Source organism: Danio rerio, chromosome 4, assembly GCF_052040795.2.
Source record: "Danio rerio strain M-AB ecotype USA chromosome 4, GRCz13ab, whole genome shotgun sequence".
Classification (NCBI taxonomy): Eukaryota; Metazoa; Chordata; class Actinopteri; order Cypriniformes; family Danionidae; genus Danio; species Danio rerio.
In genome coordinates, this window is record NC_141024.2 from 49,579,794 (window position 1) to 49,597,709 (window position 17,916).

A 17,916-nucleotide genomic window follows, 5' to 3' on the forward strand; every position below is an offset into this window, starting at 1 on the left:
GTTTCATTTTAAGGACAATAATTGTTTATTTTCCCATTAATTTGCATATTGATAAAAGCTGATTGATAACAGAAGAGGCAGCATAGTGGCTCAGTTGTTTGCAGTAAAAACAGAAGTAGAATTCTTGAAAACGTTTACAATCCTTTTTACATAAACCCTTTAATATTTGTTGTTGTACCTGTTGTTCTTTAAATGTTCCTCCATATTTAGTTCACTTAATAAAGCCTTTGTCCACCGTCATGCCAATGTCCACCCTGTCATCTTGTTTTACAGTCATGTTCAAATTTTATGAAAATGAACAAATTGTTTATAACCGCAGCAAAACATTTTGTGTGATTTCCTAATTAATCAATAAGGGCCAGTTAATATTGTTGGAAAGTTTGATAAAAATATTTTAGATCTTGGGTTTTATTTTGAAAATAATGTGCAACGATTGTATATTTTACTGGGAAATCAATTGTCTATTATTTTATTATTACAAATAGATTTTTTCTATAATCTATTAAGTTGGGTTGGTAAAGGGACACATGACCTTTCTGAAAATACACATTTAATAATCACACTGCAATGAAGATATACTTTTACTACTGTTTTTCTGCTTGTAGATTATTTGTAAATAGTGCAGGAGCTTGACCAACATTCATTTCTTACAGTATATAGCCTATGAAGTTGTAGAAATAGGAAAGTAGATGTCATAATTTCAAGGATGAGATTTGGATATTAATAGTAATGTGTTTTAGACCTGCAAGTCATCATAAAGTGGATTAAATTTTATTTTTTTTTCAAAATTGTCTTAAAAAGTTTAGATTAAAGGTTTGGTTAACTTCAAATACTGTTTATCTGTGCCTCTCTCGCTGTGTGTGTGTGTGTGTGTGTGTGATAGAGAGAGAGCAGATATAGTGGAAAGTGGAAAACGAGGGAGAAATGTATCAATAAGTCATGACTGCAACAGTAAGTGGCAAAAAAGCTAAACAAAAAAGACTTTTATTTTGGCGTAGTGTGTGACGTCATAAGGCTGTGCCGCTCCTGCGCTGGAATTCAACTGGACAGAGGTTTGTGTTTAAAACTTTTACAGAAATACAAACTGATTGATTAAAGTTTCAGGATTTTCATCCAATGCTAAATTTTGAACCTGCTGTTGTCAATATTAATTAACCCTTTATACAACGTAGTACTATTTTACTCACAGTAATGAAGGTCTATTGTTTGAATAAGTTAACAGAAATGTGTGTAATACATATTTTAATGACCTTTTAATTTGCCTGATTTCTTTTTGTTAATTACTCTCATATAAAGAAACTGTTGAAGCAAGTGTTGAAGATGAATTATTTTGTTTCTGTTCAATGTTTTATTTATTTTAAACAGGACATTTTTATTGTTTTGTTCATTTTAAACAGGATAAAGTGTCCAAACACAGAGAAAAACTCCTGCTGAAGAGACTGATCTCCACACTGTTATAAAGATGGCGTTTATTAAAGAGGAGAGTGAAGATGTGAAGATTGAAGAAACATTCACAGTCAAGCAGGAAGATTTGCAGGAACAAACAGGTTGATTTTCATTCTCAAAGACCAACTCAGTCATTTGATCCTCTATCAGATATATTTTAATAATAAGAATACTAAATTAATCCATCTTGCAGCCCTGAGTGTGCTGCCTAATTCTCCTTAATTCACATAAGCACTCATTGAAAGACAGGAATGAGTTTCTTTTGTTACTTCTTCTCAGGTCTTTTGTCATTATTTTATGTATTATTAGTCTCCCATTTTCTTTACCTTCTTAAGGTTATTGCTTTTCTTGTTCTCCTACTGTTTGTAAAGTGTCCTTAAGCACTGGCACTATATAAAATAAATAAAAACAATAAACAAATAAAAAAGTTTAACTGAGCTGAGGATATTTGACTTATAGTATTCCCATAGAACAGGGGTGTCCAAACTACGGCCCGTGGGCCAATATTAATAGAATCTGGCCGCTATACAAAAATAAACGTAATTCAATAAATAACCATCGGGTATCGCTATTACATGCCTTAAATTAGTCATTACTTCTTGTTATGAAGTAAAACTAACCAACCAAACTGAAGGAAACATAATTGATAATCACATTTTGGCGAGCCATGGCGCACCAAGAAAAAGGAAAATCAACAGTCAGTGCAAGAAGTTTCAGTCACGTTGGGGCAAAGAATTTTTCTTCACAGAGGTCAGTGGGAAATGTATCTGTTTAATTTGCCAGGAATCAGTTGCAGTAATGAAGGAATATAATATTAAAAGACATTATGAAACAAAACATCAGGCCTTTAGCTCTTACACTAGTGCCGAATGAGATCAGAAAGTAAAACAATTAGCAGCGCCTTATCAGCTCAACAACAGCAGTTTTTTTGTGTTATTAAAGTTCAAGAAAATTCGACATTGCACTGCAAAATTTATTTTTTATTTATATTTTTTGTCTTGTTTCAATTCCAAATATCTAAAAAATCTTAAATAAAGGAGAATTTTCTAATTTGTTTTGAGAAATAATATGCCAATATTAAGTGAGTTTTTCCTTAAAACAAGCTAAAATAATCTGCCAATGGGGTAAGCAAAATAATCCTGTTTTTTTCTTTTGACATAAGATTATTTTGCTTACCCCATTGCCAGATTAATTTGCTTGTTTTAAGGAAAAAATTGCATATTAAGGAAAATATTAGCATTTTATTTCTCAAAACAAGACAATTTTTTTGAGAATTTTTAGATATTTGGACTCAAAACAAGACAACAAAAAATCTAAGTAAGAAAAGCATTTTTTGCAGTTTGGCGAGTTATGAGGTAGTTCAGCTAATCGCACAGCACAGGAAACCCTTCACTGAAGGAGAATTTATAAAGGATGAGTGTTGCAACTAATTTGCCCAGAGAAGATTCAAGTTTTTTTAAAAACTTAAGTCTTTCTAGAAACACAGTTGGACGACCAAAATAAAATAATTTCATAATAAAATACACACACACATCTATCCATCCATCCATCCATCCATCCATATATATAAATTCCAAAATCTAAATTTCAGGCTTTAAAAAGTCCTAAATTTACTGAAATATTGTGTTGTAGGTCCTAAATCTTTTTAAACAAGTCTTCATTTTCCTTTGTTCATGTTTTGCTACCCAATCTGGCCAAAACCCATACAATCACCAACAATCACCAACAATCCATCTCAATAAAACTTTCCACTTTTTATTCAAAAAGGGCATTTTAACTCCATTTATCATAATGGTTTAATTATTCACTAATGCACTATGCACTAATTTGAAATCTGCTGAATGAAATGGACACTAAAATAATTATTTATTATAAAACATTGTACAGTATTCTAAACTATATGATGTTGCTGTGGGACGACATGAGGGAAAAAAAACTAATTATAGTAGAACAATAACATTTAGCAGTGCACTGACTTCAACTGGCCAACAAACCAGTCTAAAAATGACTTTTGCTGATTAAGAAATGGATTACAGCATGCTGATGATATGCAAAAAATTGTTAACCCTGGGTCAATCTAACTCTGGGTCATTCTAACTCTGGATAAACAGAATCCTGACCACCGTAAAACAGGAAAAAAAAGAAATTGTCTTTCTCGCCTCATTATGGATTTAGTTTCATCGGCTAGACACCGGCCTCACAGCTCCGTGAATGTCAGTACTGTCACTTATTGTTCTGCAATCGGTAAATGTAGCTTGTGTGAACGCTACTTGACTAAAATAATAGCTTCGCTACACAAAAGCTATTTAATTTAAAAACTAGTGACACTACCACCACACTACTGAGAAATGTAGATAAGCTAGTAGCGTCACTACTTGTAGCGACGCTACTGCCCAACACTGTGTGGTGGCAATATTTCTAATGTAGAAATGTCTTCATTACTGATAGCTAAAGCTGTTTCAGTAACCAAAAGAGGTCTCCAGTGTACAGAACTGCACAATAGGTGATTGGTGCTGATGAGCAGTACTACACACGGTGTGTTTGGCACCCCTCATATAGTAATCCAGGGCCGTAACACCCATCTGTACCTCGGGTACTCTGATTAGGTTTTTCATATAAATACTTGCGCTTGACACATTTGTTTCAGATTGTTATTTGCCTATTACATTCTAAATGATGTAAATTCTAGTACATAATTTTTTAACTGTACCTTTAGAACCTTATAACAGCAATAAAAGCAGCATCGAAGCAGTCTCCTTTTAGTCATTCCACCTCTTCACGGAGATTGTCAGACTGATCTGGTGTATTAAAAAACTATTTTGGGTTCTGGAACTGAACAATAATGATGTTCCAGATGCTGGACATCCACTGGCACTAGATCCTCATCAATTTAAGAATAAATCTCCCTTCTTTGCCATCCTCTGATGCGTTTAGGTTTCGCCGCAAAATTAAATTTTGCTGTATAATGCGCTATGCGGACGTAAAGAACCTGACTGATATTCTACCGGAACCATGTCAGCAGAGTTTGTGCATAGTCCATAAACTATAACTTCTATGTTAAGCGGCTTTGAAACAATTTACATTGTAAAAGCACTAGAAAAATAAAGATTAATTGAATTGAATCTGCTTAAATGTGTACACGTTAATGGACCGAACACAATATGATTTGATTTATTTTACATTTACTGTGCATCAAAATTCCAGTGTGTGTAGCCAATGTTTCCAGTGTCTTTTCACTTTTCAGCTTTTGATGAGAGTTTTTAAGACTTGATAAAAACTAGTGTTTTTTTTCAGACCTAATTGAAGAGTATGAGGGGAGTAAAGAGGAGGAACATCATGTCAAAATTGAGGAAAAAACTAATTTACAGACTGATGATATTTTGAAAGGGAGAGACAATAATTGTTTTACCTGCACTCAGTGTGGAAAGAGTTTTGGAAGAAAAGGCAATCTTAAGATTCATATGAGAATCCACAGTGGAGAGAAACCATTCACATGCACTCAGTGTGGGAAGAGTTTCAGCCAATCATCAAACCTTAATATACACATGAGGATCCACACTAGAAAGAAACCATTCAAATGCACTCAATGTGGGAAAAGTTTTAACCGCTCATCAGACCTTCATCAACATATGAGGATTCACACTGGAGAGAAACCATTCACATGCACTCAGTGTGAGAAGAGTTTTAACTGCTCATCAAACCTTAATACACACATGAGAATCCACACTGGAGAGAAACCATTCACATGCACTCAGTGTGGGAAGAGTTTTAACTTTTCATCAAACCTTCATCGACACATGAGGACCCACACTGGAGAGAAACCATTCATGTCTAATCATCTTGTTTAATCCCGCCCCTTTTTGCAGCGGCGTACAACAGAATTTCGCATAATGAATAGTGATGGGAAGTTCGGATCATTTTACTGACTAGGATCTTTGAGTCTCGTTCATCGAGATGTACAAATGTTTTTTCGAGTCATTTTGTTTATTCGGTTCAATTTGCCAAAATTGTATTAAAATGTTACAAAATGCTTTCAAACACATCTACAACTAGCCCAGAAGGTTGATTACACAACAAATAAGTCATAAATAGAATACTATAAGAATGAAAAAATAATAATTCAATGTTTACCTGCTCACCTCTTCATGTCTTCAAATGTCAGTGGTGCGTTCACATTACACTGACATTCACATATAATCTTAACCAATGTACCCAGTCTGAGCCGATAGGAGCCATGATAATTAGTTCACCTTTCGAGTCTTCTGGTTCTTGAGACGTTCGGTCATCACTTGAACGAATGACTCAAACCCGAGGACTCGAGAGGTGAACGGATCAATTCTTTTTCTGGCTCTAAATGCATACGATTGGCTTCTTTCTTTCACGTGATGAACGACTCAGAACGAGGCCTTGAGAGGTGAATGGATCAATTATATTTCTGGCTCTAAAGGCATATAATTGGCTAGGCTTTAGTCTTTCACGTGGTGAACGAACACCTCAGACCCGATAGAGGACTCGAAAAATGAACTGATCTTGTCTCGCACTACACAATGTGCGCATGAGCGAATTAATTAATCTTTTAGTTTATCCGAGTCATTCATTCTTTTGTCACATAACATGAAAGAATGCATAAGAGATGAATTATTTAATAAATCAAATTGTCTTTGTGAATAGTTTTTCACAACAATAAAATAATCAAAAGAAAATAATCAAGCACATCAAGCTAGGCTTTATAATAAATAAAAACAAGTAAGCTTTAAATTAAATAACACATTTGTGCCATAAAAGCTTTATATCAAATATGGCAACTCTTTCCAATAGATGTCTTTATGAAATAGCAATTTAAGTGAAAAATTATACAAATAAAAATACAAAAGCCACAGGGCCTAATGAGCTTAACAACTTGACTTTAGAATAGAACAGTGCATTTAAAAAAAAAATTAAATTAAATAAGCTTTAAAACAATACTGTGTGGCTTTACTTGTTGGAATTGGCTTAAGGTTTGTTAGCATTTAAAAACACAAGCTCTGAACTTTTGGTAGGCTGAGTCTGTTTCTTCTTTTGTCATTAGTTGTTGGTTGCAGGATAAAAGATGCTAAATGAGTAAATGCAAATGAAATCTTTCTTTATACACATATTAGACCAACACATAAAGTCTGCATAGAAAAACATTATTAATCAAAAATGGGGTATAAATGAACAAATTACAAATCACTTGTAATTGTAGAATTTAATTCATTTATCGCCTAGCTTAGTGTTTGTTTTCTGATAGCAAGCCAGCAAATAGACAAATCAATATTTATATACTAGATATAAACCACATATCCAGTAGAAAAAAAGTAACAATAACTTAGTGACAATAGGACAGACCTTTTTTATTTTTTACAAAATGCTTTTTAGGTACACATTGTTTGATGATTTTATGAGAAGTTTAAAATATAATCATATGATGCAACAAAATTCAGTTTTACATAAATATTATTGACTGAGGTTCTCGTTGCAGTGTACAGTGGAACTACAGTTTAAGATCAGATATGCACATAATAATGTAAGGATGGCTATATCTCTCTATAATATTAAAATCTGCAAACTGTTATGGAACTCCACACGAGACAAGAGCATGAGAATGGTCAGTCACTAAAACAATAAACTTTCTAATGTGAGAAGAAGATCAGCTAGAAAACCAGTTGTTCAGTTTGTCTCGATCGTGCATCCCGAGTCGCCCTCTTTGCCCTGGACTTTACCTTCTCCACCAGAGCAGCTCACTCACATTTCACACCGAATGTTTAAATTTTTAATATGGTGTATCTTGTGGCTTTATATTCATGTTTGGTGTGATTTTAAATGTCTCTGTGTGATTGGTAAAGTGATCTTAATTTCACTGTAGTATTTTACAATCTCCTTTATATCAGTTAATTTGGGTTTTGACTTTGGGTTTAAGATCTTTGCCAGATGCTCCACTCCAGGCAAAATGGTCTTCGCATCAACTCATGACCAGGCAAGAGTCTTAGTGAAGCTTTTATTGTCTTGAATTTATGATGATTTGAGTATTTAGGCAAAGGGTGCAGAAGTGTCCGTGGGATCCTGTAAATGGGATAACTCATTGCAGGTTGTGAGTCTCTGAGCTCTGCATCAAGACTTATATGCTGCAATGTATTTCTACATGGTCAGGTATTCCTCTTTAACTCTTAAATGTATCTTTGAGTAATTGATGTTGTACAATCTTGAGTGGCTTATTTTGTTTAATTATGTGAAAATCTTTTCCTAACAAATAAATGTACAATTCTTGTTTAACTCTAATATCTCCTGAAATCATTTAAATCTAGTAGACTGTTTAGGCTGATGTTTCCGCAGTCTACGACCAGGATTAGTCATCCATTCAGGCGCAATGGATGGAGCATGGGCACAGCATTAGAGACCTGTTGATTTCTGACAATCACTGATGATATAATCTAGGGGTATGATATCATCTAGGAGCTAAATCAAACTTTCTTTAAGTATGTGCAAGCATAGGGCGGCCTATTATTACTTAAAGGAAATGAGCTTATCTGCTAAGAATCGGAACTGGAGAAGATATGTCCGTGAGCAGATGAAACTGGCCAGCATACTGACTTTAAGCAACTTTGAGTAAACGATGAAACATTAATTGAATATAAGGATTTATTAGGTTAATAAATCTAAATTAGACCTAATCACGACCTATAAGGTAATCAGCTGGAATTAGATGAATCTAAATCTAAAATGATTATAAATTGGAGTCAGATTAAAATTCAGAGCTAGAAACAAATTAAAATAAATCATAACTAATAAAAATATTTCTTTTCACATGTGCTAAAAGGTTTACACACAGTTAACCTTCACCCATGCTGTTAGCTCTGTCATGGGACTAATAGATGGACCCTCACATGTGTGTGTATTTATATAGTTTATAACCATAATAGTTCTACAGTTTCTTCTATTTCACTTGTTGTTGGTTTCTATTTTATTGCGCATTTTATTTAAAGAGCCCATATTATGGGTTTTTGAAAATTCCCCTCCATGTAGTGTGTAACACAGCTCTAAGTGAAGTGAAGTATCCAGCTAAGGCTTAAATCTGTAAGAATACAGTGTTTAAAACGGTTGATTCATCTATAAAAGAGTTGACTCATAGTGCTTCAAACGAGTCGCCTTGATACCGATTCATTAGGTGTTTCGCCATGACGTACGAACGAAACCAAGTTATTCACGTGCACGCGCAACCTGAGGCCCCGCCCTCTGACGCAGAAACCCAGAGACACACACACACACACACACACACACACACACAAACATGCCGGTGGATTGAAGTCACACTGCAGATGGATATATTGAGTCTCTACCCAAAGATGAAACCTCATCATTATAGCCAAGCAGTTGGAAACTACTGGAAACTTCTGGAAACTACATGCTACAAAGAATACTTCATCAGCGTTTGTTAAAGGAAGGATTAGTAAAGAGTAACTTATTGATGGACGTCAGGATTTTTCTTCCTCCATTTCTCAAGTGTAAGTACGTGCGATTAAAGTTGCCTCGTTGACTCTAGCTTGCAAATGTATTTAGTTGTGATTTGTTACTTGTAACCGCGTGTACTGTATCAGGTTAACTGGCTATATTCTCTTATCGCGTGCAAAGTCACGTTAAAAACGCGACGCGTGCTGCTTTGTTAATGGAGCTCCGTGGAGGAGGAGTAGTGTGTGTGTCTGTGTGTGCGCGCTGTCGTCCGAGGTGTGTGTGTTTGTGTGTGTGTGCGCGCGCGTTGTCGTCCGGAGCAGGGTTAAGTGCGTGTGTGTGTGTGTGCAATATGCGTGTGTGTGTCTGTGAAAAGAGCAGAGTGAGAAGCTAGGAGATCTCCTCAACTGTTTTTGAGTTTTTGCTCAATAAAATAGTTAGTCGTCTGTATTTTCAAGTCCATCGACTGTATTTACATTGACCCACTGGCAGCTAAAATCCACGCCTACACTATCGAGCGTGTATGAACTGTGATTACTTTTATATTGCTGATTAGCTATTGGCCATTTCACTCTGACTGAAAGCAGTCGACCAATCGCAACAGGCTGTCATTGGTCCAATCAGCGCAGATTAGCTTCACGCTAAGGAGGGGTTTGGGAACAAATGAATCACTGGACGATTCATACAGGAGTCGCTGGGATAATTAGGTAAACATAAATGCAGATTATAAGACCACGAAAGTGTTTTTTGACCTCGCATACATATTAAACTGTTGTTGGAGACCCTTACAACCAAGATATGACCCTATTTCATGTATAATATGGGCTCTTTAAATAGTGTATTTATTTTGTTAAAGAGTCCATATTATGGGTTTTTGAAAATGCCCTTCCATGTAGTGTGTAACACAGCTCTAAGTGAAGTGAAATATCCAGCTATGGCTTAAATCTGTAAGTGTACAGTGTTTAAAACTGTTGATTCATCTATAAAAGAGTCGACTCATAGTGCTTCAAATGAGTCGTCTTGATAACGAGTCATTAGGTGTTTCATGATGTTGTATCTACGAAACACAAGTAGTTGCGTGCGCAAACCCGGGAGATTTGAAACCTGCGGCCTCGCCCACTAACACAGAAAAAAAGCCACACACACACACGCACGCGCCGGTCGAATGTGACGTCACACTGTGCAGATGGATATTATTGAGTCTCTACCCAAAGATGAAACCTCAGCATTAGCCCAGCTTTGAGCAGTTTGAGTGCTTCTGGAAACTTCATGCTTTAGACTGGGTGTATATTAAATGCTTAATAATCAATTTTTAGACTGTGTGTGTGTGTGTGTGTGTGTGTGTGTGTAGGCCTAGTATTATTTAAAATAAAATTTAAAATAAAAATGATTATATTATGTAAAAAAAATATTATTCTTTATAATTATATCCAGTTCCCCTAAAACTTTGCTTAAATACCATATACATTTATTAAATAAATAAAACCAAAAAGTAAATAACTGTTTGGTCTGACAAGTTTTCAGGACATATCAAATTTCAGCACAACACTAACTAGTCTCACACACACACACTTGTACGCACTCTCACTAACACACTCACTCTTGTACATGCTCTCTCTCACACACACATTCTATCTCAATTCAATTCAGAATGACTTTGTGACTTTACAGCATGACTGTAAATGATACAATGTTGCCAACACAAACACATAGACATCTCACAGACACATGTACATGCTCTCACTCACAAAGATAAGCTCTCTCTCACATACACACTTCCACATGCTCTCTTATAAACATGTACTGGCTCTCTCTCTTACACACACTACTACATGCTGTCTTTCACTCACTCTCACACACACACACAAACGAATGTGCATGTTAATGATACTTATTTCTATCATTTTATGTGCTCATCAGGCTTACTGCATTAACTTAAAAACATTATTAACTTAAATTAAAATTACTGCATTGCAATTATTTGGTGATGAAGGTAGTAATTGTTTTTAATTGTTTTTCAGCTGTACGTGATGTCATACATTGCTACAAAAGGCTTTTGAAGCTGACAAGACGTGGAGCAACCATGACCAGAGCGTTCCAGAGAGAAGGTGTCTTTCAAAATGCAGTGGCCCAGCTCGCTGCAATTGCAGAGCTGTACTTTGCGAACAGGGAGCAATTTAACAGAATCAGCTTCACACCAGGAAAATGAACAGAGTTTGCTCAAAAATATAGAGAGGTCATTGATGGAGATTTTTGCATAAAGGTTGTAAAAAACAGAAATGTGCGCACATCTAGAAAAATCTTGAAGGCAGGTGCACGATCAAAAAACAAACATAAGTAGCAAAAGATTCAAAGTAAATCGGCACACTGCCACTTTAGCTCTCAAAGGTTGTATCAATGAAAAGTAAGGGTTCACTTTTGTCTTTCTATCTGAATAAGTAATTAGAGTAGATTTGCTGTCACTTATTGTTAAGGCCATGTTTTTTTGTATGTTTCTTTGTTCAATAATGCTCTGGTTTACTGTTGGTAAAATGTAGAAGCAAAAACCTACAGCACAATAAGCTTAGCTTATAAAGGCAAAAATAATAATAATATTGAAATCAGATGCAAAAACCTTTAAATTCCGACTAAATTCATTAATTTTCTTTTCAGCTTAGTCCCTTTATTAGTCTGGAGTTGCCACAATGGAATAACCCTAGAGCTTATTCAGCACTATCCATGTTTTACACAACAGATGCCCTTCCAGCTGCAATGCATCACTGGGAAACATCCAAACACACACATATTTGAGCCTACTCAATTTACCTGTACCACATGTCTTTGGATTTGTGGAGGAAACCAGAGCACCCAGAGGACACCCACACAAACACAGGGAGAACATGCAAACTCCACACAGAAATCCCACCTGACCTAGCTGAGGCTGGAACCAACGACCTTCTTACTGTGAGGCGAACGTTCTACCCTCAGCGCCACCACATTGCCTGCCATATAAATAGTTATTCTAAAATTTGTTTTTTTTCAGCCTACTATTTGAAAGATAATGAAAAAAATATTTGCCACAAAAATAGTTAAATTGCAGAGCTGAGACTTAAAAATATATACACTTTTCAAATGTACTCTTCAAATGAACTCTTCAAATGTAACAATTGTTTTTAGTTGTCCTGAAGTGAATGTTTTCCTCGGCTTAATTATCTGGGCTGTTTATTTTGTTTTTTGACAGCAATACATTAAAAGCAGTTGGACGAACTAATGACTCTGGTTTTTATTTTATGTTCTTGTATGTGTAGTGCTGTTGTGTCTGTCTTCAAATATTTGCATCAGTGTTGCTACTACCTGTCAGTTGACTATCTGCTGAACATTTACAGAATAGTAACCATGCTGTCTGTGATGTTGGCTCCTTACAGTCATTCAACAGCATTTCTTAATTTTTCACTTCATATTGATGGGCCTAGTGTGACAACAGATGAGCAGATAAATGTAACTTAAACTACACTAACTGTCTACTGAAAGTTGGGTTAAATGCAATGAATAGTTAGTTGAAGACTTTTGCAAATGCATGTATGAAATTTTTACCTAACCCTAACTTTATATTTGTTTAAAGTTCATTTTAAATTATGTTGTGTTGCTAATAGGCACCTGAATGTTTACTGAAAGTCTATTGATAAACTGATTAACAACTACATGCAGACAATGAAAAACAAAAAAATCTTGATGGTAAATGTTCTGAAAACTTGTTTAAGATTTGTTGCATATCTACTAATACACTGTAATACACTACAACCTAATTTGGTAGCATGTAACTTATTAAAAGTTTAATAAATGTTGAGGATTTGTTGCATATATACTGATAGATTGTTGACCATCTAGAACTTATTTTGGTAACACAACTTACTAAAAGTTTAATAAATGTTTACGTGTTGTAAAAATTGTAATGATTGCCTAAGAACATTTAAAAGACAATCTACAGATACTACCCAGATGAGAGTAAACAGATAAGAACTTGAAAAGTAACTTATGGTCAACAGACTATCTAAAGGGGGACCATCAAAATAAAGTGTTACCATTAAGAGAAGATTGTATCCTGGCACAAACATAGAAGATGAAACATGGTTTGTAAAAAACAGATTTCCAGAAGAGATGGTCTCCTTACCATACAGTACCAAAATCGAGACGGTGGAAGCGCCACAGCACTTTAGAGTCATGCACACCAATAAGGTAAAAACCTGTCGACTATGCATGAGCTCAGAAAATGTGATGAAGGAATGCCCAGAATTCAGGTGCTTCAAACGTGACGAAAGGGGACATTTCGCAAGGACCTGTACAGCTGTGTTGGGCCCGGATTGTAAATTGGCCCTAATACCTGCAGGGAGCTTGTCACGCTGAGTTGGCTTTGTCCGCTTGATTGACAAATGCGTACACCTTGTTTTATCCTTGCAGGCCTAACTTCGCTGGTGAAAGCGCTTGTGGGGTTTCTGTAGTGTAGTGGTTATCACGTTCACCTTACATGTGAAAGGTCCTCGGTTCGAAACCAAGCAGAAACAGTGCTCTTCTTTTTGCGAGAAAATAATAGCATCCACTGCCGCACCAGCAATGATCGACAACAGGCACCCAATCAAAAAGGGTTATCTGCTTGTTTTGCCTGAAGGTTTCCGTAGTGTAGTGGTTATCACGTTCGCGTCACACGCGAAAGGTCCCCCAGTTCGAAACTGGGCAGAAACAACTTCTGGCTTTTATGACAATTGTCAAATCAGGCTTCTGTTGAGTACTGACGTTCACTAAAAACATTCTTTCTGCGTGTGTGAAGCTAGAAACCTTAAAAATCAACACCATCCCAGAACAATTCTTTTGATCCCCTTTCGGTGCACTTGCATTAAAGCCCTTGTGACGCGGTGCCTTGTCAGTGTTACTGTATCATTCAGACATGGGGGCAGAGAGTTACAGACTTCAGCCTGAACGCACTGCCGCAGGTTCGGTTTGTCAGAAGTGGGATTCGAACCCACGCCTCCAGGGGAGACTGCAACTTGAACACAGCACGTTAGACCGCTCGGCCATCCGGACATGCAAACTTGGCAGGAGCTGTCTCCTGGGAGCCACACCGCAGTACCGTGACATGGAATCTGGCGTTTCACAGCTTGCCCAGCTCCGGCTGTCCAGCTCATTGGCGCAGCAGGCAGCTAAGCTGTGCTCGCCTCCTGGGGCTGCGCCTAGTTTCAATAGCTAACACTTGACAGCTGTCATTGCTTACGGCCACACCACCCTGAGGGCGCTATAGAGCAAACAGGCCCTAAGTGAGTTGGCAGCAGTACGGAGAGAAAGGCTCTCCCCATTTTGTTTGTCTACCTTTTTGTTTATTGACCTTGAGTGTTTTTGTTTGTTTGTTTTGTTTTTGTCTTCAAAAACCACCTAACAGCAGCATTTTGCTGACTGAAGGGTGGTTATGTAGTGTGTTTTATTTTTAATCATGGACAGATTCCCCGGCAACGACATGGAAATGGAGGGACTTGCACGAAGAGATAAAGAAAATGGACTTGACAACAGACAAAGAGATAAATAAAATGAAGAGCCCGGCCAACGAAGAGGTGAAAAAGGTAAGGATAAGCAAGAGATACAAAGAAGAGTATGCACAAAGGAAGCAACAGTAACTGTAGAAGTGGAAAATGTAAAAGATGCAAGAAGATTTGATATAATCAAAGCAGTCACGGAGCTGATTGGAGAAGGAAGAATTCTGGCGTTGAGACCCAAACAAACAAGGGAGGATGAAGTAACAGTGGAGACTGAAGATGACACCGAAATTTTAATAGACAATGGATTGACAATTCAAGGAGTGAAATCTAAAGTACGGAGGTTACAAAACAGAGACTATGTTGTTTCGTTCAAGCATCTGCCTGTTTACCTAGCAGATGAAGAAATTTTAAGCAAGCTAGAGGGATGGGGAGTTTTCCCCATATCTAAAATGAAAAGAAGATTGTATCCTGGCACAAACATAGAAGATGGAACAAGGTTTGTAAAAAACAGATTTCCGGAAGAGATGGTCTCCTTACCATACAGCACCAAAATCGAGACGGCGGAAGGGCCACAGCACTTTAGAGTCATGCACACCAATCAGGTAAAAACCTGTCGACTATGCATGAGCTCAGAAAATGTGATGAAGGAATGCCCAGAATTCAGGTGCTTCAAACGTGACGAAAGGGGACTTCACAAGGACCTGTACAGCTGTGTTGGGCCCGGATTGTAAATTGGCCCTAATACCTGCAGGGAGATTGTCATGCTTAGCTGGCTTTGTCCTCTTGATTGACAAACGCGTACACCTTGTTTTATCCTTGCATGCCTAACTTCGCTGGTGAAAGCACTTGTGGGGTTTCTATAGTGTAGTGGTCATCACGTTCGCCTCACACGCGAAAGGTCCTCGGTTCGAAACCGAGCAGAAAAAGTGCTCTTCTATTGGCGAGAAAATAATAGCATCCACTGTGCCCCCAGCAATGATCGTCAACAGGCACCCAATCAAAAAGAGTTATCTGCTTGTTCTGCCTGAAGGTTTCTGTAGTGTAGTGGTTATCACGTTCGCCTCACATGCGAAAGGTCCCCAGTTCGAAACTGGGCAGAAACAACCTCTGGCTTTTATGACAATTGTCAAATCAGGCTTCTGTTGAGAATCTGATTTCTTTTAGCTTTGTGTTGTGCATGAGCAGGTGGCCAGTGCGTTTGCTGGCCCTCCACGGTGCAGACCGTACAAGACAGCTCTATAAAAAAAGACTATAAATACTTGAAGCAGCACTGGCCTATTGGTTTTCGTAGTGTAGTGTTTATCATGTTTGCATTACACGCTAAAGGTCTCCTGTTCGAAACTGGGCGGAAGCATACAATTAGCGGACTCTTTTGTCCAAAGCGACATACAATAGTGGAGGTATTCAACAAGACGAGGCAATGAATACGAAAAAGGGCTATTTATCCCAAGTAATTTGTTTGTGCTCAGAGAATTTAGTGCTGGAGTAGGAGTGTCGTTTTCTTTAGAGAGAGGGATATTCACCAGGGTTTGGGTGTACTCTGAAGAGATGGGTGTTAGCTGTCGTTTGAAGGATACCAGTGTATCCGTAATCCGAGTGGGAATGGGAAGGTGATTCCACCAGCGTAGAACATTGAATGAAAACATTGCGGAAAGTGACTTTCAGTCTCTCTGCGCTGGCACCACAAGACAGTGCTCTCACCCTAACGGGAGGCTCCTGTGGTTATCACGATGGCTTTACAAGCGGAGAGTCTCCTGTTAGAAACTGGGCGGAAACATTCAGATTTGCTTTTACGCACATTCTCAATCGGCTCTCTGCTCACTGGATGATCCACGATACTAGTGCGTGGATCTGTCAAATGTCATGATTTGACGTTGTACGAGGATTTGACGAAAACATGTCTCTGCAAACCTTAAAAATCAATACCATCCCAGAACAATTCTTTTGATCCCCTTTCGGTGCACTTGCAATAAAGCCCACGTGATGCAGCACCTTGTCAGGGTTACTGTATCATTCAGACATGGGGGCCGAGAGTTATAGACTTCAGCCTGAACGCACTGCCACAGGTTCGGTTTGTCAGAAGTGGGATTCGAACCCACACCTCCAGGGGAGACTGCGACCTAAACACAGCGCCTTAGACCACTCGGCCATCCTGACATGCAAACTTGGCGGGAGCTGTCTCCTCGGAGCCACACCGCAGTACCATGACATGGAATCTGGCATTTCACAGCTTGCCCAGCTCCGGCTGTCCAGCTCATTGGCGCAGCAGGCAGCTAAGCTGTGCTCGCCTCCTGGGGCTGCGCCTAGTTTCAATAGCCAACACTTGACAGCTGTCATTGCTTACGGCTATACCACCCTGAGGGCGCTAGAGGGAGTTAGTGTGCAAACAGGAAGTGAAAGGCTGCAGACGGGAGAGAAAGGCTCTCCCTTTCTTTTGTTGTTTTATTTAGTTTTTTGGGTGTTTAATATAGTTTAAGGAGTTATTATTTTTATTTTTGGAGTTTAAACCACCTGACAGCAGCACATGTGCTAGCTGGAAGGTGGTTATTCACCTTTTTTGCTTGGATTTTTTTGGGACAATGGAAAGCACAAAGGACAAATTCAATGGACTTTCGGGCAAAACAAGAGGAGAAAATAACACAGAGATGGATGGTGAAAAGCAAAGAGGAGACGACACGGGAGTACGAGAGGGAAAACAGATGGGAAACAACACAGCACGAGGAGGAGAAACAAACATGGCTAACATGGAACGACAAGAAAATCAGCAACAGGAAAGACAACATGAAAGGAGAGGAAAGAAGTACTTGAAGGAAGCAACTGTAATACTAAACGTGGACAAAGTAAAAGAGGTGAGAGTTTCAGACATTATTAAGGCGTTAACAGAAAAATGTGGACATGGGAGAATTTTGGCAATAAGACAGAGAAAGGACAAATAATATGAAATAACTTTAGAAGAGGAAGAAACTTGTGACAAACTGATTGATGGACTAACAATAAATGAAGAGAACTGTGAAGTTAAAATGTTACAAAACAGAGACTAAGTTGTCTCCTTTATGCACTTGCCTGTTTATCTGGAGGATAGTTTAATATTAGAAAAATTGGATGGATGGGGTGTTAGCCCCTTATCAAAAATTAAAAGGAGGACATATCCGGGCACTGAGATTGAGGATGGGACAAGGTTCATAAAGACACGGTTTCCCAAGGAGGTGGCTTCGCTTCCATACAGCACGAAGTTTGAAACGGCAGAAGGACCACAATATTTCCGGGTGATGCACAGCCACCAAGTTAAGACTTGGAGGCTGTGTATGAGCCCGGAGCATGTGATGAAAGACTGCCCAGACTTTAGGTGCTTTAAGTGCGATGAAAGAGGACATTTTGCAAGAAACTGTGATCCAATTAAATGCCCGGAATGCCTCCAAATTTTAGCAAAATGTGAATGTTGGATGGAGGCAGAGGAAGAAGAAGAGAGAAACCAGATAAGCAGGCAAGTGCATAAAGTAAA

At 37.9% G+C, this 17,916-nt stretch overlaps 2 protein-coding genes and 3 non-coding genes across 6 annotated transcripts in view; 3 read left to right on the forward strand and 2 right to left on the reverse strand.

Moving 5' to 3' along the window:
* LOC137490965 (protein NLRC3) overlaps positions 1 to 17,916 on the reverse strand; it is a 766,684-nt gene that overhangs the window by 303,598 nt on the left and 445,170 nt on the right. The gene's annotated exons all lie outside the window — the stretch shown is intronic.
* On the forward strand, positions 958 to 12,156 carry LOC137491001 (uncharacterized). 2 transcript variants are annotated; one of them, XR_015942679.1, is made up of 3 exons: positions 958 to 1,052; positions 1,398 to 1,547; positions 10,932 to 12,156. XR_015942679.1 is itself a non-coding variant. In XM_087249559.1 (3 exons), exons 2-3 carry the CDS (start codon positions 1,463 to 1,465, stop codon positions 5,292 to 5,294), a joined length of 639 nt encoding a protein of 212 aa, XP_087105685.1. In that variant the 5' UTR covers positions 958 to 1,052; positions 1,398 to 1,462; the 3' UTR covers positions 5,295 to 7,743. The 2 variants fall into 2 exon arrangements, 1 of the variants encoding a protein (XP_087105685.1); XM_087249559.1 differs by lacking the exon at positions 10,932 to 12,156 and adding an exon at positions 4,741 to 7,743.
* trnav-uac (transfer RNA valine (anticodon UAC)) lies at positions 13,379 to 13,451 on the forward strand. The gene has a single exon. It is a non-coding gene; the product is annotated as a tRNA-Val (tRNA).
* trnav-cac (transfer RNA valine (anticodon CAC)) lies at positions 15,445 to 15,517 on the forward strand. Its single transcript has one exon. It is a non-coding gene; the product is annotated as a tRNA-Val (tRNA).
* Positions 16,489 to 16,571, reverse strand: trnal-uag (transfer RNA leucine (anticodon UAG)). The gene has a single exon. It is a non-coding gene; the product is annotated as a tRNA-Leu (tRNA).

Bases quoted from the DNA above. Each gene is read 5' to 3' on its own strand.
- LOC137491001 (XM_087249559.1), top strand. From the start codon at position 1,463: ATGGCGTTTATTAAAGAGGAGAGTGAAGATGTGAAGATTGAAGAAACA. The intron at 1,548-4,740 runs GTTGATTTTCAT...GTTTTTTTTCAG, and splicing joins AGATTTGCAGGAACAAACAG to ACCTAATTGAAGAGTATGAG.